General features: G+C 36.3%; 5 protein-coding genes across 6 annotated transcripts; 2 read left to right on the top strand and 3 right to left on the bottom strand.

The window, feature by feature from the left end:
• The first annotated feature begins 731 nt into the window (after nt 1-731).
• Nucleotides 732-2,703, top strand: mrps10 (mitochondrial ribosomal protein S10). The gene is made up of 7 exons (XM_030128754.1): nt 732-856; nt 1,031-1,083; nt 1,468-1,534; nt 1,639-1,778; nt 1,859-1,967; nt 2,245-2,334; nt 2,432-2,703. Exons 1-7 carry the CDS (start codon nt 785-787, stop codon nt 2,510-2,512), a joined length of 612 nt encoding a protein of 203 aa, XP_029984614.1. The 5' UTR covers nt 732-784; the 3' UTR covers nt 2,513-2,703.
• Nucleotides 2,704-3,081: 378 nt separating this feature from the next.
• Nucleotides 3,082-10,643, bottom strand: LOC115415244 (basic proline-rich protein). Of its 2 annotated transcripts, none has more exons than XM_030128756.1 (6): nt 10,446-10,643; nt 8,144-8,229; nt 7,856-8,014; nt 6,832-6,966; nt 6,416-6,529; nt 3,082-3,546 (listed from the first exon to the last, which is right to left on the bottom strand). In XM_030128756.1, exons 2-6 carry the CDS (start codon nt 8,227-8,229, stop codon nt 3,480-3,482), a joined length of 561 nt encoding a protein of 186 aa, XP_029984616.1. In that variant the 5' UTR covers nt 10,446-10,643; the 3' UTR covers nt 3,082-3,479. The 2 variants fall into 2 exon arrangements, with proteins under 2 accessions (XP_029984616.1, XP_029984615.1); XM_030128755.1 differs by lacking the exon at nt 3,082-3,546 and adding an exon at nt 4,774-5,893 and having other exon boundaries at nt 10,446-10,642.
• Nucleotides 10,644-10,931: 288 nt separating this feature from the next.
• msgn1 (mesogenin 1) lies at nt 10,932-12,076 on the bottom strand. Its single transcript, XM_030128757.1, has one exon. It carries the CDS (start codon nt 11,663-11,665, stop codon nt 11,246-11,248), a length of 420 nt encoding a protein of 139 aa, XP_029984617.1. The 5' UTR covers nt 11,666-12,076; the 3' UTR covers nt 10,932-11,245.
• A 1,028-nt stretch (nt 12,077-13,104) lies between these two features.
• On the bottom strand, nt 13,105-22,147 carry gen1 (GEN1 Holliday junction 5' flap endonuclease). The gene is made up of 13 exons (XM_030128753.1): nt 21,654-22,147; nt 21,343-21,541; nt 20,337-20,513; nt 20,128-20,238; nt 19,648-19,721; nt 19,457-19,542; nt 19,041-19,191; nt 18,179-18,215; nt 18,013-18,093; nt 17,804-17,934; nt 16,914-16,975; nt 15,525-15,674; nt 13,105-14,869 (listed from the first exon to the last, which is right to left on the bottom strand). The coding sequence occupies exons 1-13, from the start codon at nt 21,812-21,814 to the stop codon at nt 13,506-13,508; spliced, it is 2,784 nt and encodes a 927-aa protein (XP_029984613.1). The 5' UTR covers nt 21,815-22,147; the 3' UTR covers nt 13,105-13,505.
• A 102-nt stretch (nt 22,148-22,249) lies between these two features.
• On the top strand, nt 22,250-26,144 carry ppil6 (peptidylprolyl isomerase (cyclophilin)-like 6). The gene is made up of 8 exons (XM_030128759.1): nt 22,250-22,362; nt 22,551-22,646; nt 23,310-23,498; nt 24,521-24,583; nt 24,758-24,905; nt 25,581-25,640; nt 25,754-25,889; nt 26,011-26,144. Exons 1-8 carry the CDS (start codon nt 22,273-22,275, stop codon nt 26,120-26,122), a joined length of 894 nt encoding a protein of 297 aa, XP_029984619.1. The 5' UTR covers nt 22,250-22,272; the 3' UTR covers nt 26,123-26,144.
• Nucleotides 26,145-27,862: the final 1,718 nt, after the last annotated feature.

Here is a 27,862-nt window from a genome sequence, read left to right as displayed (position 1 = left end):
ATAAAAATATCTCAATATGAGTGAACATTATGCAATCAGGAGTCCCTGTATTTTATCATCATAAGGCTGTCTTGCTTCAGCACCTCCCAGTCAAAAGTGAACAGGTCATTCTATAGGATTCTTTGACATGCTGAACATCTAGAGGCAGCAATTCCACCACAGCTCCTTGGTATGAAATATATCCACCAAGAATAAAAATCGTCACCCATTTACTCTAGTGTAGCAAGGAGAGCAAGAGAAACCTGACTGAAAATTAATTTACTCTCTTGTGATTACTGATAGATGATAAATGTATTGTGTATTTTCTTGCACACATTTCACATTAGAAGCATAAATGTTGGCAAAAGCTTTTATACACTAAATTTTGTTTAATTAATTTATTCATTTTTTAAAATATAAATGTGTAGCTCTGTGTCTGATATGTGTTGGTATATGTCCAAAATCTTACATTTAAAATGTACCTAAAGTAGCAAAGGTAAAAGTATCAATAAAGCATATCTATCTTATTACGCTTTTATGACTGCTATAGTTAACTAATCCTCCAGTCCACGTGGGGGCGTAGTTGCTTTTAAGTTATTTTTAGTCCCACCTCTTCGACAAACATTGCTGCTATAGTACGTTATAGCTGCTAGTTATTTATCTGTTTATTTATTTTCTGTTTTTGTTTTATTTTTTTTCCTGTTTATCTCCTGTCTACACTCCAGTCCAGTAGGTGGCGGTAATTGCACCTTTCAGTTGGCTGCCAACCGCCATTAAGAGCAAAAGAAGAAGAAGAAGGAGCAACATGGCGACTTCCATGGCTCTCAGACGGGAATTGTCCTCCTTGGCAAGGATATTGACAGGAATCTCCCATTTGGTACCATAACTAACACATTAATTAAATTATTTTTTCTTTGTTGACTTCTTTTGATAGTTACGTGTCATTAATGTCTTAGAAAAGTTGACGTATTTTGTCAATATCTTTACCGCAGCATCGTGGTGATACAGTAACTGTCATGTGCAGCTCTTCTAATATATTTGTATTTTACAGGGTTCAAGACGTTTCGGCGCCTGCTTAGTTCACAGAAAATGTAACATATTAAGGTATTTAATAGTCTTGTTTCTACTAGTATAATATTGTGTGGACCCCAAGAAGATTAGCTTGTCACTTTGTTGGCAGCTAATGGGGTTCCTTTTAAACTCTACTAGTATTATATTAGCATAATGTGAGCAACTTCAGGTTGATGTCAGCGCTAGCTTGCAGCTGTTTAGCAGTAATAAAACAAAATATTGATTGTTTAATGTATAATAAGGGAACTAAGAAAGTGAAACCTAATTAAAAAATAGAACTTAACTTCATCATTGTTCTGGTTTGTGTCTATTAAAGTCATTCATTGTCTTCAAGAGTTCATGAAGAAATTGTGGCTTCATATGAGTATAGCTGCTTTTTTCAGTGTTTATTTATGGAGGCTGTGTGTATTTCTGCAGGTCCCAGCTTCCATTGATACCCAGCACTTCTTTCCATACCACAACAGTGTTCTCATCTAAACCATCAGTGAGTCATGTCCTTAGTCACCTAAAGCAAATGGTTGCTTTCCCTCATTCTTTATTTATTCTTACACTTTTTGTCACATCAAGGATGTTTTTTTTCCCCCCCAGATCACAGTCACAGAAGAGCCTGACACATTAATCCAGAAAGTGTCAGTGTTGGTCAAAGGTCATGATACAGCTGTGTTGAACAGCTATGAGTTCTTTGCCACCATGGCAGCTAAAGAATTGGGCATTAAAATTGCCAAAGTGTGAGTGTTACAACAGATAATACAAAGAAATTCTTTATCATTTTTTGTGTCATCCTTATTTGATTTTTCTTCCACTACAGTTATGAACCTCCTAAAGATATTGAGAGATTTACACTCCTGAAGTCGGTTCACATCTTCAAAAAACACCGGGTTCAGTATGAGATGAGGACTCATTATAGGTGCATTGAGGTGAGGAACTGGAACTTTATTGACTAAACATTGTCTCAATATAAAAGACTCAATTTGGTTGGTGAAATTCATAGTTAAAACTTTATCAAATCATTAGACAGCCTGTTTTTGTCAAAAAAATTATGAACATATTTATTCCTAAAGCCTCACTACATATTTCAAATCATAAATTCAGATCAGGCCTTTGAAGACTATACAGAGGAAAACTAACAAATCTTCCAGGAGCAAAAATCTGAATATTATGGTCACTAAGCAATAATTTGTCCTTGTTTTGTAGTTGTCTCATCTAACGGGCTCCACGGCTCAGGTTTACCTTGAATACATCCAAAGGAATCTCCCTGAAGGTGTCGCTATGGAGGTGACAAAGGTGAGGGTTAGTAGAAACTGTTTGACATGCTCAATCTACTTGGCATGAGCCAGATCAGTGTTTAAAATGAGTCCTTCGTGTGTTTCCATCTTGTCAGACCACCATGGAGAAGATTCCTGATCACATCCTTGAACCCATGTGGAACGATCCTCCAGTTGAAGATAAGCCAAGCCAGTGAACAGTGACGGAACAACAATGGTTGAACGTGTTGTGCAATATGTGTCAGACATGTAAACTGTTTAGTTTTTTTCTTGTGTCATCGATAGAAATTTTCTTTGGGTAATCAATGAATTGGTTTCCTCACCATCGATGTTCCATGGTTGTGCAGCAACGTGAAACTGTCTTTTCCAATAAATAATGTTAATTCCACATTTAATGATGAGGTTTTTATTTGTCTGAAAAAATGCAGCCTCCCAATATTCTGATATTCATGTACTTTTACAATATGACAAAAGTGCAGTGATATTGATGGTATTGTTTGTATTCTAGGACACAAGACCAGCACACAAATTTCATTTTATTTAATTTATTGAAGAACAAGAACATAACTAGGTTTATTCAATGTTTATTCTCTGTATAAAAGTGTATTAATATAATATAGCTTACAAGCAAATTAAGGTTATACTACTTTATTGTTAAGATTTGCTGATAACATTCTTGTGTTTATCAGCCTGAGGCCTCCACTATTCTAAGGTACAACATCGTAAAAATGTATCCACCTTAATCAAAGGTGACAATCATTCTTTGGATTCCTTTGGTGTCTTAACGTTTGCTTGAATTCAAGCACAAATAGTAACTCTGGTTGTTTCTGGCTGAGCTGTTACTACATTAAAACACTTTAATCCAGCATAGAAAATACAGGGCATCAGCAAGAGGAGCCCAGAATTTTTTGCCAGAGAAATCTGCCTTTTGCTATCCTTATATTTCTGAATGCAGTATGCATGTCACGTTGGATACATTATGAATTATAGATGCACTCTAATTTACCTTTTTCATCTCAATAAACTCCATTAACTAAGTCTGACCTGGTGTCTCTTCAACCGTTGATAGGACTCTGTTGCATTTGTCCTGAAAGAGAATCTTTCGGCCTCAGTTAATACATTAAGACGAGAGGAGGCTCACCTTTCCCAGTGAAGTGCTGGACCTCACGCCACTGGAGGAGGGGGGTCTGGGTTCCTGGAGCCTGGGAGGATAACTGTACTGTGTGCCCCCCTTCAGGAGACAACAACAGTCAGTCCATTATAATATAACCAAAGGAAGAAACAAGAACGGACTGAAGAAGCAGTAACATGTACTGATGATACTGAAGAAATGGAAGAAGTCAGACAGAGGAAAGGCAGAGTTCAACACCTGTCAGCAGATATTTTATTTCATGGATTGTCACCTCTGTGGTGTGTAGCAGCATTCTGCAATGTATGGGTGGCTCAGCGAATAAAATGCTTTCATCCAGAAATAATGCAAAATACTTGTTTGTGTAGGCAGAACAAACAGATTAAAACTGAATGCCTATGCATGTCTTTGCTTATTCATTACATAACTCTGCATTTAAAATTTCAGCAGGCATGAAAAACAGGTGCATATATATAAAGCCTTAAAGAAGAAAAATACTTTAATTCCAAGGTAAACAATAAAATATAATGCTAAATCTTTACATACTTCAACTAATTTATTTGGTTATATTAACTCCTGTGAGGTAGTACAGCTTTACATGTAACTACATGCATGGAAACAAAGTTGTGCTTCTATAATGTTACAGAAAGAGTTCTGAGCAAATATATTACAAATTATGAGTAGAAAAGACAATGTCTAAATAGACACACTGCGAAATGACATTATCTAGATCCTCTGATTTGCGTTGAAAATTAAAATGGCTGACATTACCTAATCTTAATGAAGAATAAGGCAGTCCTTGGTCATATCAGAGTGCTTATCTTTTGCAGATGATGTCCTCCTTTTAGACATGCTACCACTCATTTTCAACTGTGGCATGATGGTCACTTGTGCCTCAAAAGTAGAGCGGTTGAGTCCTCTGGTCAAATTTAAGTGGCAATTCACTTTTCTGACTATGTGACATTAACATTACCAGTTACTAAAAATTACCACTCTTCCATGTCTTCATTGTCTGCAATAGGTTTCAGCCCACAGCAAGACTCAAAAAAATGCATTATGATTCATTAAATTCTTATTTTTCATATAATGTTTAATGTCTCTTGGCTCCTCCAATCACAGCTGAATAAACCTCTATAAAATAATGATTCTGTACATGTTTGCAGTGGCCTTTGGACCAAATATTCATCTGAAATGTCACAGAAATCCAAACACTAATAATGTGCACTGTTTAACATTACAGATCATTTCTCTCATCAATTACAGATATGTTGTGAATCGTAATGACAACTCTCAGACTTGTTTGTGAATAAACAAAAAAGAGAAGTTGGGTTTATTTATTTTTTGTTTTATTTTTTTTCTCCACTACCACTGTCATATGTCTTGACGGTTTTCATAAAACACATTCACAGGTTCACAAAAGTTATGTTAATTACAGTGAATAAAGTATTTAGAACACTTCAAAAAAAGTAAACACAATAACGTAAAATAGTTATTTCTTATCCTTAAGTGAAGCAAATGCTAATGGAATTTGCTTTCGTTTATAAAAACTACTAAATATATTTCAGTATAATGTTCATTAATAATGCCTCTTCCTTTTTGTCATTACACAATAGATTGCTGGAGACAAACATGAACGTTCCAAACAGCAATATTCACAACTTAAAATAGCTGCACATTAACGATATAAAATATAAAATTAAATACTCATGAATACTTGACAGGTGGAATATTCTTTTATCATTTTATAAATGTGGAAGTGAATCCGTCAAACAATATTTATAGCACTGCTTTGTGAATACAGAACTATTTCCATGTAACAAAAGGAAAGATTAGGGAGGTCCAAGGTATACTAAACTAGTTAACTGTGGAGCTTGAGGGCTGTTGTGCACTCTGTCATTTTCCCCCACCTTTCAAATATACCGTCACCCATTTGTTATGTGTCATTAATCATAATAATCAGGAAAGTTTCTTAAGGCTTACAGGGTGACTGTCACAAGAACCACACAACATTTAATGAATTTGACAACAATTTCCCTCCCATTGAAACAACTTTTACTCAAAAATGTCAAATAGTTCCTACAGTACCAACAATATTCCTTTAGCAACATAGGTAACAGAATGTAAAAATGCCTTTTCATTTTAAGCTATGAGGCATTTTGTGTGTCCTCAGTTGTAATTTTCACACTATTTCTTTGCCAGAAGACAATATCAAAATCCAAACATTTGGCCACAGAGTATGTCATAAAGATACTCAGAGAAACTTTGTATAACACATAGTTTAGGGGCATTTCATTCGCTGCACCTCTTTAAGCCCCTTCTACATAAAGATCTTGATTAATATTTTTAGGGCAGGCTGTGTTAAAAGCGTCGGCCACCAGGGGGCCCTGGCCACCTCTGGCCTCTGCCAGGTGGGGGGTGAGGCGGAGGAGAGACCGGTCCATTGTGGTAGCTGTGTAAAAGGATAAAATCACACATTGGATTCTTGGCTTCGGCCAGTAAGGGGCACACTCTGATAAGAGCAGCTATCTGAGCTAACGGAGTGGGGTCTGAACTCTTACTTTATATATGAAAGGAAAAATACAGCAACACGTCTTTCCCTATTCTTTTATATCATGCACTATTTAAAATTTCAGTGAGCAGCTTTTTATCTTTATAAGCTCATATACTTTGGCTTCATACAAATAGTAAGATTATTTTAACACTATTTTTCTGATTAATGAACAAGTAAGACATAAATATGAAGGAAAATAAGCTATAATGAAGCTTAAGAAACAATGGGATGAGCCTTTGTATCACAAAGTCTTTTTGCTTGCATTCTACATTTGTGTTTCTATAACAGATTTAAAGAATATAGTTTGCCAATTGTGTTTTAAAGCCATTTAGAGAAAGAGTCTTAAAGGTATGCAAGCAAAGTGCAGAGAATTGTGACTTGCATAGCTGAAGCATAATGTGAAGATGAAACATTTCTTACCCTCTTGGGCCTCGGGGATGGAAGGGGCGAGGAGGCCCAGGGGGTGGCATGCCACGGCCTCGTGGGTGTGGAGGGTGACCTCTGAAAGCAGGATGACCTGGAGGAGGTCCATGCCTACATAATGGGAGAAGCATAACAGCAACGATAAACACTAATGTGTTCATTTTCTGACAATAAAAACTTGATCCATCAACATACCTAAAAAAAAGTGATTTGTCAGTGAAAGGGTTTACTGGGCAATCAAAACATCCAAAGGAATAAAAAAAAATACTCCACCCACACTGGCTATTATTACAAAATACAAAAGTTTTTTTTTTTAACCCAGAACCTCATCATCAAGTCGCATAAGGCTATTAATATCCTGTCCATCTGGCTGCGAATCAGCTTTGTAACTTTTTGTGAATGTGGGTGGTCACCTGGGCATGGGAGGGAAGGGACCTCTCATGTGCATAGGAGGTGGAGGAGGAGGTGGTGGAGGGCCCATGCCCATTGGACCACCTCTTCCACGATGACCTCTCATGTCTGGGTATGGTCGCATCCTCCCCATTCCTCTATGAAAAAAAATTCAAGAGATCCATTGTAATGAAACATTTACACCAACTAAAGTTTCATCATTGTCAATTATTTTAGAACATTTGTATCACATTCTTTGAATATGACAGCGTCTCCCATTAATGGTATAAACTGTGGTGATACCATAGTATATTTTGCTTCACTACAGTCTTGCAATGAACCAAAAATACAGTTTGTGAGCAGAATCTCAACCATGTCACTAACAATGTAAACTAATGTTGGGATGAAGTTGGAGTGCTCTACAATGCAGTGATGAAAATGAAACTAACCACACAAACTACATTCTACCATATACACACATGTCCATACATGTGCACATCTTAACCAGACTGAACCAGCAGCCTCTGAAACCACAAGAGCTGCAGATATAGTGGAGAGATTAACCCAATTCATTGAGATAAACTGAGTATAATTGTTAACATCAACATTACTGTTTGTTGTTCGTTTGCTACCAATTGCTGTTTGTCAGTATCCAGTGTTTAATTTTACAGTGAACTGAACAGCTTCTCAACAGCAAAAACAAACCCCTTAGCGACACCTTTTGAAGAACGCAAATCTTATTTCCAGAAAAATCAGGCATCGATAATCAGCAAATAATTAATCAAGTTAACAGATGCTCTATGCATACCATTAGTTATAGAAAGTGTTCCGTGGTTACTATGGTTCAAGTCATTTTTTCTTAGTATAAATCAGAACAGCCAACTCTACCACCACTATTCTATTTTCTCAGGGGTCAAAATAAATGTACTGCTCTGTGGGAAACACTGTGACATTTTTATTCTAGCAACATTGACAAAAACTCTTAGAAACCTTTTAACTGCATTGTATGGTCTTCTGCAAAAAAGGAAATAAAAAAAATAGGCCTACCTCATGGGTGCAAGTCCATTCATGGCGCCATCCTTCATTCGACCCCTGCCGTGCCCAGGAGGACCAAACCCTTTTATCATGCCTCGACCACCACGCATGCCACCTCGAACAAAACGACCACCGCGACCACGGCCTCTAGCCCCACGACCCCTGAAGAAACTAAACAACATGAAGAAACGAAGGTCAGTCATTTAAGTTCAATTTCAATATCCATATATCACCTTTATATCAAGTACTTAAGCAGCAGGTAAGGAAACATTAGGTCATTTAACAAACCCCAGGACTGACCTGCCTTTGTTTTCAGATACAGGTTTTTCAGGTTCATTCTTGGAAATCTGTGTTTCTATCATACTGTCTTCTGTCTCTGCATCCATCTAAAAAAATAAATAAATCAAGACACACACACACACACACACACACACACACACACACACACACACACACACACACACACACAAAGAAACATACATTTGTCAAGGTTTGATAACATTTTTTGGATCATTGTAGGTGCTTAAAATATACCATTAACAAGTACACATAGCCTGTAACAGTATTTTGCGACATTCATTTTAGTTAAGCCACAATTTATCCATCAGTGGTCTATTGGTAACATTTAATAATTCAACTTTATCATGGTTAGTCACATAGCAAGAAAATAAAATAACATTTTACTGTTTTTATAAACTAATCCATGCATAGATAAACCATAATGTCCCTGCAGATATAGAGTGATCAAGTATGATAACAATTAATCACCTTATTTCCAGTTATTTATCCAGTTTTCAGTTTTTGAGACTATATTGCATACCTAACGATAATGCTGACTTCTCACTGGTATTTTTCATATTAGTACAGTTTTTCAGTTCTTTTCCTATACACTTAATGAAATCACAAGATACATTGCATATTTATTTTGTTTCAAAAATTCCTTTGTTCTATTTTTTTTTAATTTCTCTCCTTTCATTATATAGTTAGTATATTTGTTAACTTGTTTACTACCCTCTCCCCCAGTCTCTCTATATCTCTATCGCTCTCTCTTTTCTCCTCCTTTACTCTCTCTCTTTAACCCCAACTGGTCAAGGCAGGCAGCCATCCTTCAGGAGTCTGGGTCTGCTCGAGGTTTCTGCCAGTTAGAGGGAAGTTTTTCCTCGCCACTGTCACCAATCACAAGTGTTTGCTCCTGAAGGACTCTGTTGGGTCTCTGTAAACTTGATTTGATTTTGATTTGAACTGATTTGAATTGATAAAGCACTTTGTGACTGTCTGTGAAAAGTGCTCTATAAATAAAATTTACTTACTTACTTACTTACTTACTATGACCATAAAATGAGCTGACTGTGACCCTGCAGTAGCTCTTTGTGTTTGTCATGAGGTTTGATGGTTTATATTACTATCAAAACACTATAATATTTCAGATTGTGTTTGATCATGCGCTACAATGCTTTTAAAATGTCAATCATAAGCTCTTGGAAACTTGAAACTCCAGCAATGCATTCAGTGCATTTTTCTATAGATGGTTGTGAAAGCCTGTGCATGCCTTACTCTGCAGCAGGTGACAAGTAGAGGACTTAAGCACGAAGTACTTCAGGTTAAAGCTGATAGGCAGAAATTTCCAGTATTAATAGCCCCAGTGTCTGGATCACCACTGTAAAACCCAGTATGTACCATAGATAGACAGTACAGTGGAAAAGCAAAGGCATGTGGAGGACAGTTAACAGAAGAGCAGAATTTGATGCATGAAAAAACATTTACTCAAATTTTACACTTTGAGTACAAAATATACCGCATGTTATTTTTTAGTAAAGGTTTTGTCTGGGAGGCTTCTGACATTTATCGATTCCAATGTTGTTAATATTTGCACAAGAATTACAAGGAATTTAGGATTCTGTGCCATTAGTTATTCTTCCATGAGGTTTAAACACATTTTGCCTTTTTAGTTATCATTTTAGACGGTCACTCTTATGTTATTTTTTATTTACTGTTTTATATGTTTATCTATAATGTAGTTAGGCCACCCTATTTTCAGTAAAAACATAAGCTTTGTATAGCATCATAGTGACAATAAACTTCACATTTAGAATACTGTATCAAATTCTATTTACTGTTACAAATAGTGTTAATTACTAGGGTTACTGTTTAAGTAAATAAGTAAGAACAGCCAAAGACAAATTAAGCGTCATGGAAACATTTTACACGGAGCCTGAGGAATCCGTCTAAGCCCTGAAATATCCAGCTAATACCAGCAGCTACACATAATGCAAATGAATGCATGGACTGCAAATCTCTAAAACCGGTTGAGTGTTAGCAAGGAATAAAAAATGTCGGCTAAACCGTGACGCAAAGCGCCAAAAAGGGCCCCCGTGTAATTCCTGGAGTCAACGTCGAGGAGGAAGCCTCATATTAGGTAGCCTGTGTTCGAAAATAAAAATGAGAGAGCGCGTACATTACTCTGATTAAACACGAATATGTTTATTGCCGAAACAAGAGAAATTAGCCAAGACGCATTTAAATAGAAAAAATATATATAAAAGGGGCGTTCCTGCGGGCTTCAAAAGCTTTGGCTATCCGGTGAAATGTAGTATAGACTTACTTTAGCCGCTGCAGGTGAGGTAGATTCAGCAAAAACGCCGTTTTCTAGTTGCTATGAAAATAAAAATATATATTACAAAAAATTAAAAAAGATACAAAATCTCTTTGCAGCTTATTTAGCTTCTTTGAGCTTGGAAATGGCGGACTCGTCAGCGAAGACGGGCTACATCCCAGGTTGGGATTTCTTTGTGAGGGCAACACTATGCAGAGCCACGCTGATTGGCTGCTTAGTGCTGTCATTCAGTGTACGTCCTATATTCCGATATTTTGATTGGCGGATTAAAGTGACGAAGGCTTAATACTACTTAGCAATAAGACGCTTCATTAAGTAACTGGGCCACAAGTTCAACACATGAAAAAATCTATATATTTTTTTACTTTAAGAATGTGCCATTTACAAATCACTTGATGTTTAGAAACTCAGAAAAAAATCAAATGCATTTCAACTCGTTTATACAAAAAGAATTGTTTATTCGATTTCCAAAAGGCAAAAAAACATATCCTGTGGCAATGTTACATGCCACAAATAAATCACATCAGATTAAAAAACAGTATCAACTATTGATAAGGTTCAGAAACAATTTATATCAGACATAAGTCGGGATTTTCCATCAGTATCTTCAAAACAAACAGCAAACTCTTCCTCCAAACACTAAATTCATAAATTTCACTTAAACAGATCCACCCACATATACAAAAATAGTTGTCAAGTGCCCACTGAAAAATATTTACACCAATAGAGGGGCAAAAAAAATGGTAAGATGAGATCAAAATATATGAACTGAGTAGAAGTGGTCCATTTTACACACGGTTGAGGATGTCGGAGAGCTTGTTGATGTACTCTATGGTGTATTTGAGAGTCTGTATTTTGGTTAAGGGTTGTCCTCTCTTGCTGTAGTCCGGAGGCAGGTAGTCTCGGAGCTGATGGAGAGCTTCTGCAAGACTCCTCATCCGCATCTTCTCCCTCTCGCTGGCCTTCATGCGTCTTTTAGTGGACATCTTTGGTTTGTTCTGTCTGTGCGCAGTTGGCGTCCCACTGCGTCCAGGGAATCCAAAAGAGAAATCCTTCATCTCCTGATGCCCGTTGGAGCAGCACATCTCCGGTGAGGAGCACACAGAGTCCATGGTGGACTCCGGTGAGCTGGCTTGGTCTTCTCCAAATGCACCATCATGGCATTTCCACTCAGACAGTATTTTAGCCGTGGCCACTTCGACGTTCATTCTAGAATTCTCCAGAGACGCTCATGCAATGCAGATGACATCCAGGGTGCAGATTCTGTCAGTGATTTTGCTGAAGCCTTTTTATATAGAAGCAGATCTCCGGAGGTTTATGGGTTCACAGCTCAGGCGAAAAAAAAAAGTTCAAAGAGAACCACAAGTGCCAAAATGCGACCTTCCCGAAGGACGTCGTTCGTTGTCACTGGGGTGTGAATAAGGCTAAATAGACGGATAATGTGATAGAAAGAAAAATAATTATATTCCTTTTGTGGGGAATTACTCTTTAAAGTCTGCACGGCGACAATTATCAGTTTGATGTGATCTGTCTAATGAAGGAATGAGAGGATGCTGCTTCACCTGAGAGCTTCACACTTCTCTGACAAGTCAGGTCTACGTGTGTCCTCAGTCCGAGACGTTTATATTAAAAAAAATAAAAAAACACTGGCCAGAAATAGCTTTTTCTGAGTCAAAGCTTAACTATACAAAACCATATTGCTGACACATACAACCAAAGTAATTGTTAATCATCCCCCCCACCCCGTTTTATATTAGAAAACAAATTTGGCCAAGTTTAAGTTTGCATCTGGCCAAATTGATGTTATTCTTACTTTCAGTGTTTTGTCATGCAGATCATGAAATATCACTTTGAAAGACAAATGGATTTGCTGTACTATCCTGTCCAACTGTTAAAATATCAGCTCTTGTTTAAGATAGGTACAAGACCTCATGGAGTAGGTTGTTATTTGTAGAGGATGCAGCTGTCACCAAGCTCCTGCCAGACCTTTCATGTCTGAAAAGGTGTGTAAGGCCTCACTCCTGATCAAGGGGAAAACACTGGTAGGTTGTAAAATCAATGGCTCAGCGTCCTCTCTGTCCCTCAGCTGCAGCTCTGTGAACTGACATGGAACATGTAAACACAACACTGGGAGACATCATCAAAAATGCTGCTGCCATTGAGAACTAAAATAATCCTGTGCAAATCCCGCTGATGAATCATCACAAGACATGGTAAATATGTTTGAAAAGTTTTATTATTACCCAAAATATTTCTGTAAGACACTTTTCATGAAAACATTAAAATATGAAATAAAACTTGTATATTAAATTGGCCCCCCACCAAAGGATGTGGTGGTGTGTGAGTAACTTTCACAAATATAAACAACCTGAAATGTCTTAAGAGAAGAAAGTGCGTTTTTACCCATATTATGCCAGTTACTATATTCTTGTAGATGTGTTGTGATCTGCAAGTTGTAATGCACACATGCAAATGATAAACTAGGCATAATATTGTTAAAAGTGCCCTTATTTATGTTAAGAAATTTAAGGTTGTTCATGCTATTCACATTTCGTAAAGGACAGTCTGTACATATATACATTTTCATAATATAATTTTCCTTTTTTTGACACCAAAACATAGAGAAAACCTTGGAGTTGTCATTATTTATAGGTTATCATATTATTTTACTGGTACAAATTGGGCTGTATGTGGCCCCTGAAGTAAAATGAGTTTGACACCCTTGATTAAAATCTTCTTTAATATGTAAAACTATGATCTTTGATGACTTTTTCCTTTAACAAAAAAATGCATAAAAACATATTTTTTTTATTTTTGTTTCATTTTATAACAAAAACTTTGTCCCTGCATGTTTCCTTTTACTTTCAAACTGTTTCCCCAAGAAACACAGAAGTTTATGACAAATTATGTGCATTGCAACTTCAAATGTTAAAAATTTCTTCATTAAATGTTTTTGGCTGGACCTTCAGATTGGATTGTGCTGTATTTTCTAACTCCTACATAATAGATACTAATGGTGTAAAATTTACAATGTCTTACCAGTGTTGCTCATTTCATGAATTTCAGTCTCAGTCTCTCTACCAGTGGTAAAGGACTGTCAGTACAAATCACTGAATCATCACTGTCTAAGATGGTAACGGGTGAAGCTGGAGTCTGAATGAACACATCATCCATAGCAGCTGATGAGATGTCTTGACTCTTACTTTCAATGGATATAGGAATATTCTTTGTGCCAACATCTATACTGCTGTTCGAAGATTTTGGGGCCAAGAGTTTAACTTCATCAGTCACTTTTGCTTCGACTGTTTTAGATCTAGACATAGGTTTCAGTGAGATGTCTGACAGGTGTCTGGTCTTGTCCTTAGCCTTGGTTTTTCTTTGTGGTCCAGACTGTTGGTTTTCAACATCGCTGTCGTCACTGGATGAACACACACTCATACACACACTCTTGGTGGTCTGTTTCATGTTTCTGTTCTTGTCACTTTGACCTGGGTCAGAGTGGTATCTCTGTGGAGGCAACATAGATGAAGAAATATCTGCTTTTACAAATTTATATTTCTGTGGAGGTTTTGTAGAGCCACCAAATGTGTTTATCGTAGCTGGAGCCGGTACTCTGGCTTTCAGCTGCTGTTTTGAGCTGCATGTTTCTGGTTTTGCATAATTTTTTACACATGGGTCTGTATCGCCGACTGATGCTTTCCTCTCAACTAAATGTTTCGTCCCTAACAGTTTGCTTTCTGCGTTTCTCCCTTTAGTAAAGATCTGTTCATGTGGCTCTGAGTTTGACTTCTCACATGAAATGCCTTCAGTAACGTCATAGCTTAGCTGTTTTGAAACTACATCACCGTTCACATTCATCTGGTTCATAGCTTTGGCTGCGTTCCTCATCATCACTCTGTCCCTCAGAGGACATTCAGTGTAACACCGCTCTGACACAGATTCTGCTGGTTTCACATCATTTGAGGTGGTTTGCTTGATGTTTTCTTTCCCCGTTTCCTTTACCTCAACTGTGGTTTTATGTTGTGGTTGGTTGGTAAATACTTGAGGAGGAGGAGGGGAAGATGTGAAGGATGAAGAGTCCCAGTCAACATCACTCAGATGAAGAGCATCGATAACAGCAGAGACAGAAAGCAAAGCAACAGCGTCTGATTCTGCATGAGACACAGGAGTACTGGGACAACCTATCAGATGACTGTCACAGTCCTTTTCTTTCTGATGCCATTTATGGCTGACTGAAGTGTCCAAAAGCACCACTTCTGGTTCAGTTGTTTTTGACATAATCAGGGGCTGGGTTTGTGATTGCGTTTCAGACTTTGTAGAAGAGGAACCTTGAATGGTCATCTCAGCCAAAAGGTCAGAAATACCATCAGACACATCAGCTGCCTTCTCCTTTTTGCTCTTCGTCTTCTTTTCTATGAAGGAAATTAAGATTGAATGTCATTTTCTTCACCTTTGAATTAATTTCTCATTTTTGTTCCATATCTTTTATGATGCAGATTGTTTTTTATTCTCTATATTCCTCACTGTCTTAAGCACTTGTTGTAAAAGAGTACAATACACATAATTTTTGTAAGACTGCATACTTGAAAATACTACTAATCTATTTACAATGTTTTTTTTTGTTTTTTTTTAGGTTTATGCGTTTTAAACTTTGTGAAGATCTACAGCAGTGGTAAGCGAGGACACTACAACCTATAAATGACGACAAAACCTGTGAGACAGACACCTCTGAGCTGCATCAAAGCCTTTGGTGTGAACAAGCTGAGCTGCTAAACTCTACATTTTCAGGTGTCAGAGCTGCTATAGGAAACAGCCTCAAAAAACAAGGCAGTGCTTCAGGTGGCTTTGATCAGGACATCCTTGCCAGCGCAGTGTGGGAAGTCGTCATGTTTGTCAAGTCTATGGGACGCTGCAATTTTTGTTCAGGAAAATTAACTATATTTACTCTCAGACCATGTCCAATTTCCTTGTCCAAGACAAAAAAAATCATTGTAAATCATTTGGAAATAACGTAACAATGCTTGTTTATGTAATGTTATTAAAAATACATGTTAATGTTAGTCTTACTTTTGGTCTTGTTTTCTTCTGCCAGAGCCTTTTCCCTCCAGTAGCTCTCAACCACCTCTGGATAAGCAACACGGAAGAGAGACTCTTCCTCCACAGTCCTCACTTCAAGATGGTTCTCAGCAGCTTGATCCTCAGGAAACACATAATGTTCTGCAAAGTAAACACCAAGGTCAAATCTGATCAAAACATTGTAAAGGATCAAAATGGAAACAAAGATAAAATATGTGACTTAAGTGTTTTAAATTGTAGATTTACTGTCCTTAAAATCAGCAAACAAAATGTCTATCATATCCATTTAGTGAGGATTGGGTAGCTAGGTCACTGCAAAAGCTAAAAGTAAAGTAGCAATAATAAAGTAATTCTATAAATAAAAATGTTTTCAAAAGAATTACTATTGAATAAAAACTACAAAGAAAAGTGCAACAAGATTTAGCTCCATGTTCTCTTTGAATAATGTTAACGCCACAGTGTAAAAGAATGAGGGATTTTGCACAGTGTGGACCTTTAAATGACGGTTTTGAAAATCACTTTTAAGGTCATGCATCCTTTTTAATATCAGGTTTTATTCAGTTTTGGTATTAATAGAGGGAATCCTTGATTTATAGAAGATGAAAAGGGTAGGATGAAAGGATGCATGACCTTCCCTTTTCAGCTTCTATAAATCAAAGATTTCCTCTTACAATACTAAAATTAAATAAATCCTAAATTAAAGTTTGTAATTTCCTCAAAATCAAATTATATAATTAAGAGTAAACTAACATCAAACACCAAACTGAAAAATGAATTAAAAATTAGAATAATTCAAAACTATTTTGTTAGCTTGTATACCTGGAGAATCAAGCAGCTGCACAATTACATTCATGATCTATAAATAAATGAATGAGTGAATGAATGAATGAAGCTAGATTCACCTTTGGTTTTGTACTTGCATGACAAAGTACCTTTAACTGTAAACCATTATGTTTGTGTTCCAGGATTCCAAACTTCTACCGTAAAGCACATTTATTAATGTGTATCAGTGATGAATTAACTTGCAAGTATTTGTTTTAGAATACATAAAAAGGGAACGAGATTCTGTAGTAGTAGTAGTTGATTGTGACATTCTCAGACCAGCCATGTCAGACTGGCTTGTTAGTGAAGTGGACTTTGATATGACAGATTTCCCAGCCGGAGGAGGAAGCCAGTTTAGCACCTAATGTCTGTTGTGACTGATCTGTCACCTCTGAACCCCACCTCACAGCCAGTCACTAACAGACAAGTCGGTGATGAGCCCCCTGCACCCCTGCCTCTGCTAAAGCAGCAGTCACATCACTCAACTCAGGATGTTTTCTTTAAAATCAGGAAAACAAGAGCAGTGTGTTTACATGGACATGATGAAGTAAAACTGACCTGGTGTTCTCCAGACGACCTCAAAGCAAGCGACTCCATTCCTCACTCTTGGTTTTAATATTCTGTAAGGGAACAGGGTTTTAATTAAGACAAACTCCTATTAAAACAATACAAATTAGCTAATAAATCTTTAAGGGAATGTAAACGCAAATTTACACAATACAAGATTGTACAAAGGTATTATTGGACCTCTGTGAGACTGAATAGATTAGGTCTTATGAATAACTCATGTTGGAAATGTCAAAATGATAATGGTACTCTGATGCACTGTTTGTGAGAATGTCCAATTATCAAACACTTCTAGACGGTTGTTGTACGTACGTATTCTAAGTGATTGGTTAGAAAGAACTGTGCCACTCTGTCCAAGATTGTGTTTACTGGGTGGTAAAGGACAGATAGCTAACATATCAAAAGGAAAATTCTCTGTTATTATGGTTGGGGTCTCAGTAGCAGCTAGGATTATTCTTAAACACTGGAAAATCCCTAAAGCCCCACAGTTTAAAGAATGGGTAAATATGATGATAAAGACTGCTTTGTATGAACGTATGCTTTATAAGTTAAATACCAGGGATGGTAACACAGCACCAGTCTGGGAACCATTTTGGTCTTTTATTACTATTAGTGACAGTCAGTTGGATGATAGCTGATTTACTTCCCTCTGGTATTAATTTCATTTATTTTATTTAATTATTTTTTCTTTCTAAGAGCTTCCATGCCTTGTAGTATTATTGATACTTTTCATTTATGGATAAAAGCCCTCCTTGTTAACATTAAGCAACATTGTATGATTGTTATGTACCAATTAAAAACTAATAAAAACTTGAATTAGAAAAAAAACAAAAAACAACATCACACAGTAGTTTTGTTATAAACTAAAAATATGGGACTACCGAAGGGGCTTGATTTGCAAGGAAACCTCTCTTCCGTGTTTTCTGTTCATCAGATTCGTGTAGGTCATCAACACAAGAACCTTTTCACTAGTGTAGTGCGCTGGCCACTCCATCTTGTCGTACGTAAATTTCTGAAAAGCACAAACTAACACTTAATGGACAGAAAACTAAACAAGTGACTGAAATAATAATAAACATAAAGGCATTACCTGCATCAGCAGCAGATTAGGCTGCCTCCTCTTGAAATGTGACACAGGTTTATCTTTGGGAATTAGGAACTCTCTAATGATCTGCAAAATGCAAATCAAGTTTATGAAGACTGTCTAACTGTTGAACAATAGCAAAGAAAACAATAGACCAGTAACATAACTGTACCTCTGTAAAAGGAAACATTGGACTCGCCAGAGTTTTCCTAAGAAGGAAATGAACATTTGTAAACAGATATGATTAGACACATAATATGAAACCAAACTCTGTGTCTATGTTATCATGTCAATATTTTAAACTTCACTAGGTTTCTATTTGTTGTAATATTAATTATTTTTTGTATTCACTGTGTATATGCTTCAGTCATTTCCTATTAGCAGTTATGAACAATGTGCAATTACAATTTGCACGTTCTGTTTTTTGTTATTATCCTGGTCTATGAATGAAAAACTTTCAGAATAAAAGTAGAGAAACTTTACCAAGTTTGAGTGACTAATGAAAAAAAATTAAGTCAAACTGAAGGACTGAATGGAATGTTTGTCTCAGAGCTACCCCATCTACCTCAGAACACTGTCTGCATATTATATACATTACAATACACACACACACACAAATAAACATGTGCGTAAAATAAATCTTTATCATATACATTGAAAACATCAGCTGACCAGCACTTTTCTTTTTGTCAATTCATCTTATTAAAGTATTTAAGATTTAGCACATGTAATCTCTAAGGCAGATCATTTTCTAAAAAAATGTACACTAGTGTTATTGGTGTTATTCAATATTGTACATATTTAGGATATATGATTTAATAAAGAAACCTCTTCGTATTTCAACTTTAGTTCATCTAGATGTAAAAATGAAATTGTGAAATATCCATTACACTGAAAAAACTAAATTATATTTATACCTTATTGCCCAGCCCAACTTTGTCACACTTTTGATGGTCTCAAAACTAACATTTCTGAATCTTCACGCTATTTTAATGATAAAAAATTAGCCTCCCAGACCACAGAGATGTACATACTTCCTGATGTTTGCCTCAAAAGACAACGCTTGACGACTCTGTTCGTAGCGGTGCCAGTCACAGGGACACTGATAATCAAAGTCCTGAGGTTGACAGAATTGTTTACTGTCGCAAAGCAGACAGCCACCGCGCTCATGAGCCTTTGCTGAACCTGAGTAAGTGAAAAAACAACAAGAAAGTTTGTTGCAGATAAAACAAATGTAACCCCTTCAAAATCTAACATAGCACTACAACTCAGGTGTCAGAATGCATGTTTTCACTGCGCCATCTCTCACATATGTGCATCTTTTAACATGAGATATTGAACGGCTTTACATCAGTCATGTGTGAGATGAGTTGTCATAGGAGGAGCTACCTTTAGTTTTCAGCCTCTTATCATGAACAGGGGTCAGAGTTCAAAGCAGGGCAACACTCACCAGGATGCCGACATACGTTGCAGTGAGGAACCTTCTTTGCAACTCCCTCCGATATGAAGGCATCATCCTCCTTCCACTGGATGAATCTGAAGAGGTTACAGAACAAGAAAAGTTACAAAAACATTCAGTTTTTCTGAAAACATAATGGTTAAAAAAAAATCTCCAGTTTTTTGTAACCAGTAGTATCTTACCTCTGCAATAGTGTTTGTCCTTGCAATGTCTGAATGAGTCTCAGTGCCTGTTCTTTACCAACACCTGGTATGCCCTTATGTAAGAATGAAAATGAACAGTGTAGAAGACACATTATGATGAATCTGAAAAGACAATACCCCATTATTCATGTTCAAAAAAAACAAAAACATGCAGCAAACCAAAGAGAGGCTTTTGACTGTATAAAGTATTGTGTAAAATAAGAAGGACAATGAATAGGCAAAATGTCTCCCTAGCTCTTTTGAGAGAAGCACTGAAGGAAATATGAATCTTGAATGGGCTTAATGAACTTTAATAAATCGTTAAAGGCATATTAGTTCATATTAGATGTGATGCTTGGAAAATAAAGTGTTGGATTTATCTACAAGATACACAGAAGGCATCTACAATCATCACAGAAATACACAAGTATTTCTGTGATGATTGTCACTGAGTAAATTTCATAATAGTATTGTCTATACCTTGGGAATATAATCACAGCCAAGAAGAATGGCTAAACCGACCAAACTCTCCCTGGACAGATGTAGCTCTGTTTGCACCCGACTGGTTCGGTAACAGTCAACCTGAGGATCCTAGAGCAAAGATGGGAAAGCAGATGTTACAACACACAACCCATCTATGGCATGATAGTGATCAGTAGAACAGGAAAATTGTGTTTTTAATAAATTACTTTAGTGTTCATGTTGAAGTTCCTGTACACAGTCCTGGCTCCGTACAAGAAAGCATCTCCATCATTAGTGATGCAGCCATCAACCAGGCCCTGAGAGTCCAGATAAGCACACATGGCTTCAGCCTCTCCAGCTGCTGTGACCCATGGCAGACCCATGTAGTCCAACATCTCTGCACACTGTGAAGAAACAAAAAGGACAAACATGGTCATTTGAAAGAACTATTTACTACTAGCTTTACCTCTAATGGGAGACAGACAGCAGTGGAATACGACCAAGTATTTCTATTGAAGTGACACATTTGAGGAACCTGCAGTTTATGTATCATTTTATGCAACTTTATACAAGATTTACACAACTTTATACAACATCTGAAAGGTAAATATTGTATTTTTTTTTTTTTTTTTTAATCTCACTGCTTAAATTAATTTTCAGATTACTGTTTTTATCTCCCCCCTCTGACAAAACCAACATCTCCAAATGTGTTGCTTTTATATTTTTCACAAATCACTAAAATATGAAATATTGGGAAATACCTGATCTTCACTGGAAAAATGCAAAATACAGAAGATTATTTCAGAATAATTGCTGACAAATCACTTAAGAAATGTTAAATACAGAGGAAAAAAAATCATTTGGGAACTACCACAAAAGTAGCGCTGGGTCTTTATAGGTTAAATGTTATTTAAAGGGCTGAAAAAATTCTCCTTCTTGAGCTGAATTACCTCTTTATAAGTCCTATTTATTTAAATCAGAAATGCATTGCCATAAAGGTGAAAAGAGCTCATGAAAAGTAAATCTTAGAGTGTGGATGTGGATCTCACAGTGCAACATATATAGAACATAACAGCAAAACACTGACGGGGCTGTGTGACTGCACAATGTCTACTTTTATTTTTTTATACTATTACTTTGCATAACTTTAGCTTGTAGTGGAGTATTTAACAGTGTTTTACTCGCACTTTTACACCAGTAATGAATGAATGAATGAATGAATGAAGATCCCACCTCTCTCAGAACGGCTTTAAAGCGCCCTCTGCCGGTGTTTGTTGTGCACTTCGGGGCAGCAGACTTCTTGAATCCTTTATATCTTATTTCTGTCCTCTTTCTCATTGTCTCTGCTTTGAGTATTGGAGCCTCTCCTTCCATAACAAAAACTAGTTTTACCCCCATGAGTGTGAGACTTGACACCCGGAAGAATAAATTCCTGAAACACAGAAAACAGCAACGCACCGCAGTGGTCGGTAAATAAGCCTGTAGATATATTCGTTGTATCTGATATCATTAATTAAAGACAGATATTCTGATTAATTTGTTACCTGAGGTGAGGTTTGGTGACTCTCCCCATCATCGCTTGGACATGCTGGGCTTCGCACACCCATAAACTGAGGTCCACTGCTAGCGTCTTTCCGCTCAAACTGTACAGCGGAACTGACTCTCGAACCGGCTCGACAATAGACCATAAGTCGTGAACACCCATTACGACCTAATCATAAATTTATATTACTTAAAATTAAAACAGATTTTGTTTACGGGGCAAATATGAATAAATTGTTGCTGCAGCACAAAAACACGACTAGTCAGTTTTCAAAAAGCTGGCGGTGCCGTTGGGCCGCATTCCATTTCGTAGAAAGTATCTGCTAATAAGCACTGTTTCCTCATTTTTCATGAGAGAATATAATAAGTCATGGGTATAATTGCAATGCAGCTGATAAGAAGGATTTTATTTGCATTTCATCATACAAAACCTACCATCACACACCAAATAAGCATGGTTATAAGATAACAAGGTGGAAAGAAAGGAAGCAATTGCGCTAAAAGGAGTGCAGCCCGACCATTAATTTATACGTCATATTAAAGCGCCAGTTGCTATGGAGATGAGGTTAATGTTGACATGAAGAAGTGAGGGTTTACGGCTTTCAGTAGAGTTTTTAAGCCATGGAAAATACAACAAGCTCAAAAGAGCAGATAGAAATTGTCGGTTTGATGAAAGACTATTATTTTCATGTTGCTACGAGTGTTGCCGAGGTAAATTGCTATTTCTCTGAGTTTTATATATATATATATATATATATATATATATATATATATATATATATATATATATATATATATATATATATATATATATATATATATATATATGTATATAATATTTTAAATTTAGATTTCTACATTTTTACATTTTCACTCATTTCTTTTACTCTGCACGACAGGGCCTGAAACAAAAGTTTCCCGAATCATTTCTGGATCCAAAAATTCAACCATTATTTGAGTTTGATTGGCATTCTTATCTGTACAACAAGAAAAGGGTAAGTGGTGAGTAATAATCCACATCAGTGGAAGGGGGATTTACTGTAGCAGATAATGTCTTACATGATAGGCAACACAAGATGTAACTGATTTGCATGGATGAATAAGAATAATAATTTTGGTAACTTTTTATTTATTAGCATTAAAAATGTAAACTTGTATTATGTTCTGTAAAATGCCTACTGTTATAAATCTGAAAACTAGTTTGATTTATTGGTAATAGGTCTATAAACCTGGCTGTGTGCATATCTATATAAACCTTGTTAGATCAGGCTAAAAGATTGTGAGTTTGCTAATTTTATCTTATTTGTACTTTTTTAAATTTATGTGTATTTAAGTGTAGTGGACAAAAAGTGTGTCAAAGTTGTGAAAAAAAAGATACACAGAGTATTATAAAATGAAAATGCTCAGGTAAAGTGCAACCAATTTAAAACTGCACATAATTACAACACCTCTGACCTCTCAGGTGAAATGAGTCCTGATAATGTTCTTATAAATAATTGAGGTGAAAATGTGGACCGCTGCAGCTTGCATAAAGGTGTAACTGTTCTGCTACACAGCAATGCACACCTACACTATTAAATATTCCTGTAGTTTGACTTTATGCTTATTATAAGATGCTGAATCACAACACATCCAATGTTTAATGCTTGTGTTTGAAGGAGCTACGTGGTGAAGTGTGGCAGTACTCCAGCAGCCTGATGTGCTTCCTAAATGGCCTTCTTCTTGGAAATGAGAAGGATCTTGCCAGCTGGGCAAAAAAACAGTGGGGTTTCACTTTCACTCGGCCACAGGCTTTCTATATGGCTCTTGCTGAGGACTACTACTCCAAACATCTTCAGAAAACTGGGGCAAGTCTAAACCACAGAGACATCATTGAGTAAATAATTCATAGAAGTAAAATATGTGTGTAGATTGCCAATCTGAGGAGATAATTTCCTTTTTGTTGTGAGTATTAACAAGTGTGTCATTGATTTTGGTGACTGGATTTGACTCGCATGAAGTTTTTCTGATGATCAGTCATGTTCATCATTACATGTGGCCCTTCAATGTGATTATGACTGTGCCAGGGTTTTCCCTTGACGTTTCTCCACCACTGTGAGAAGAAAAAATATTTGCTTGAATAAGCTTTTCAAAAGGGACGTCCTCTATTATTCACTAAATTAGAATTGAGTCTTGACTGAGTTTATTTGAGCTATTTTCTAAAGACTGTAAAAATGCACAGCTTTGAAAAAAAAAATTGAACTATGAAATTGTAAAAAAGACAACACACATAAACATGACATGTCAGGGTTTTCTTTTGTACAAATGAGAGTTTAAATGTTTGTCAAAAGACACATGAAATGTGTGCTTTTCAATTTTTGTAAAGAAATAAGCTCTATAGCCCCGCAATGAACTGGCAACACATCCAGGATGTGCCATGCCTTCGCTGAATGGTAGCTGGGATAGGCTCCAACACCACCATGACCCTCTTGAGGACAAAGAAGAAGATGAATGAATGAATGAATGAATGAATGAATGAATAAGCGGTATATAAAATAATGACAATAAAAGTAATATGAATTAAGAACATCGGATATTGAAAAACTATTCAGAAACAATTAATAATTTGAGAACAGAATATCAAAAGGTAATGTTAAGAGGCTATTATATTGAAAGATAAAAGAAAATTACAGGTAGACCAATAATTTATGCTCAAAATAAATAAACTGAATAGTTTTTGTCAAGTAGCAACAGCAATGCTGTTACAGCACTGTTACCTCCCACAAACCTTCAGAAAAACCTAAATTTCACATTGTTTTTTTGTTCATTATTACCATACATTAATAAACAAAACATAATGGCAATATATACATCTTTCCTTGCTTTATAGCACCGTTTTGTCTTCATGGACGTTGAGATAGCAGGAGAAACAGCAGGGAGGTTAGTGTTTGAGGTGAGGCATCAGTAATCTATATTTTCTTATTGCTTGTTTATAACACCAGTATTGTTGCCTTTGGATTTGACTTGACACAGCTTTAACAGATATTGTGGAACCTGCAGCTCTAACGCCAAATGATGACTATAAAATGGAATTTTAATTGAGGCTTTTTGTTTTCTGTCTCTGTAGCTTTTCTCAGATGTGTGCCCAAAGACTTCAAAGAACTTTGACGCTCTGTGCACTGGAGAACAGGGTCTGTCTGAGAGCAGCTTCCCACTCTGTTACCGGGGTTCTCTGTTCCATCGGGTGGTGCCAAATGGCTGGGTACAAGGAGGAGGTACTGCATAGTCCTGAAGCAATGGTTTTACATATCCAATAGAAACACATACTCTGTTATCTTCATAAGTAGACAAGCTACTTCAGAGAAGGACAGATGTTGTCTGAACCAGTCAAAACTTAAAGTGAAGTTTAGCTTTTTGTTATTTTCTCCAAGGACATAAGTGATGTGCTCTTTAGTAACAAGTCCTTCATGCTGATTTATTGTGGCTGGATTATTATGAAAAAAAAAAAACAACAAAAAAACAAAAACCCAGCAACAATTTGGTCGTGGACTTATCCTCAGAGAGAGAAGAGACTACTGAGAAGACTGAGCTCTAAAAGAAATTACAATTTAGTGTTGAAACATGTCACTGTAACTGTATTTTTGATGTTTTTGTTTGATTTAGTGTTGTGAATTTGGTGTGAGTGACAGAAATACATCAGACTCTCTTCTCTTCAAAACATTTGTGATTTAAGTCACATGTGTAATGTCTTTTGCCTTCTCTAAAACAGTTAATTTCATTAAAGTCATACATTTTACTTGCATCATTCTTTTTAAATGTAGTTAATACCAACCTTACTCATAGTGAAGTAACTTTACTCACAACCCACTCCTAATCTTTACACAATTACAGCATCAGATCCATAGAACCATTTTCATGTCACACAGTGTTTATGTCTTCTCACTTTGCAGATATCTCACCAGAAAGAAAAGGTAATGGAGGGGAGTCGATCTATGGACCCACTTTTGAAGGTAAAAAACAGAACTTTCTTGAACATACAGAGTAAAACACACTGTGCATACATGTACATTTGTGATACATGTCTATCTGTAGGTTTACCTGTGTTTGTCCTGTCTGTTTTCAGATGAGTGCTTTGCTGTTTCCCACACAAAGCCAGGCATTCTGGGAATGGCCAATAAGGGCCCACATACCAATGGGTCCCAGTTCTACATCACACTGCAGCCAACTCCGTGGATGGACAGAAATTATGTCGCCTTTGGGTATGAAAAACTAAAATGAAATAATACAGTACAGTATTTTTCCAGTATTTATATTCATATAACTACAGATCTCCTGTGCACCTTTGTCAGTTTCTTGTTTCTTATATTTTTTTGATTATAGTCAAGTGGTTGAAGGTGTCGATGTCCTCAGAAGACTGGAGGAAGCTCCAACATGCAATGAACGACCTAAGTATGAATGTAAAGTTATAAACTGTGGAGGATTAAAGTTATAGTCTTTGGCCAGCATATTTTATTTACAACTTTATAGAAGTGTTTTAATTCATCCTGAAAAAGAAATATGGTGCATGATTCATTAAAATACCTCTTTTGTAATTAAGTAATTGTGTGTCATAGTCTGTGGGTAAACTTATGTTTTAGACCATATTTAATAATCTTTAAAGATAAAATCATCCTTGTACTAAACTGAAAACACACATTGACATATGGAAGAAGTATTCAGATATTCTAGTTCAGTAAAAGTACTTTTACAGCACTTAAAAAATGCTCCACTACAAGTTTGATTTCTGCATTCAAAACCCTACTCAAGTAAAAGCATTATGAAAAGTAGTTAATGTTCAGTAAAATGGTAAGTATTTTAATATTATATAGGATGTTTTGAGTTCACATTTCCATCACAGTAATATGTATGTTTCATTTAAAAAGCTGTAAATTAAATAACATGGGTTTTTATTTATGAAAATTGTGTTCATCACATCAGTACATAACCCCAACCCTAACACATCTGTTTATCCTTTATATAAGATACATAAAAATGAATTTTTTTATTCCCTCATGGAAAGTAATTCAGATTCAGACAATCTTTATTAAGTCCTAGGGCAAACATGTAAGTAAAATGAAAATTACAACAAGTTGTTCGTGAATTATGTAGTATAATTTATTTTGTCTCCAGTCTATCCCCCATTGATTAAGGTTTTGTACCATCTCATGCAGCGAGGATGAAGAATCTTCTGTAGCATAGTGAGGTTGAGTCATCCAATGCAGCTGCCTCTGGTTATGTTAATAACTGTTGTGGTAAGCGATAATAAATTACGAAATCCTAGTAGTCATGGTTATATTTCTGGTAAAAAAAAACAAACAAACAAAAAAAAAACCCATTGTCATCCAGCAAAAAAAAAAAAAAAAAAAACCTCAAATATGATCTCACTTATCTTGTTGATTAGTAAGTACTTTATTGGTAGCATCCATGATCACTTCCAGTTAGTGCAACCCAGTGAAGTGACAGTGTTGTTGAGAATGTTTCTGGTGATCCTGTTGGATGCTTTGTTGCTGATAATGGAACAGTCAGAGTCAATATAAATGGAGCTTGGATCAAAAGATGCAGACTTTGCCTTTGAGAACAGATGATAAAAGTGTTAATGCACTGGAGGGAATCAGAAAAAAACAGAAGGGTATGCTTTTGGCAGTACAGGAAACTGATAAAGGGGCATGCGTTTTGTATATGATAAGCAGAGATTGAAGGATTGGAAGTGCAGGAAACTGAAAAAGGGGCATGCGTTTTGTATATGGTAAGCAGAGATTGAAGGATTCAGGAGTAAAGATCCCATTGTGTAAATATTCCATTACCAGTAGAAGTACATTCAAATAGTTACTTAAGTGAAGTTGTGTATGTATTATCAGGAAAATGAATGCAAAGTCAAAGTAGCCATTATGCAGTGAAATTGGGCTTTATCAGTGTAGTGTTTTAATATAGTATTCATACAGAACATAATGGTGCTTTTATATTCATATACAGTGAGGTGCAAAAGTCTTAAGCCACCTTTAGCTTTGTTGTTTTTTTCAGGGTTAAATATTTACAGGGTGGGGAGGCAAAATTTACAATGGACATTTAGTTGTTTTTTCTCAGCAGGCACAACATCAATTTTTTTGAAACCAAACATATACTGATGTCATAATCATACCTAACACTATTATCCATACCTTTTCAGAAACTTTTGCCCATATGAGTACTCAGG

This window comes from Sphaeramia orbicularis, chromosome 24, assembly GCF_902148855.1.
Source record: "Sphaeramia orbicularis chromosome 24, fSphaOr1.1, whole genome shotgun sequence".
NCBI lineage: Eukaryota > Metazoa > Chordata > Actinopteri > Kurtiformes > Apogonidae > Sphaeramia > Sphaeramia orbicularis.
This window is presented reverse-complemented; position numbering and strand designations above follow the sequence as displayed.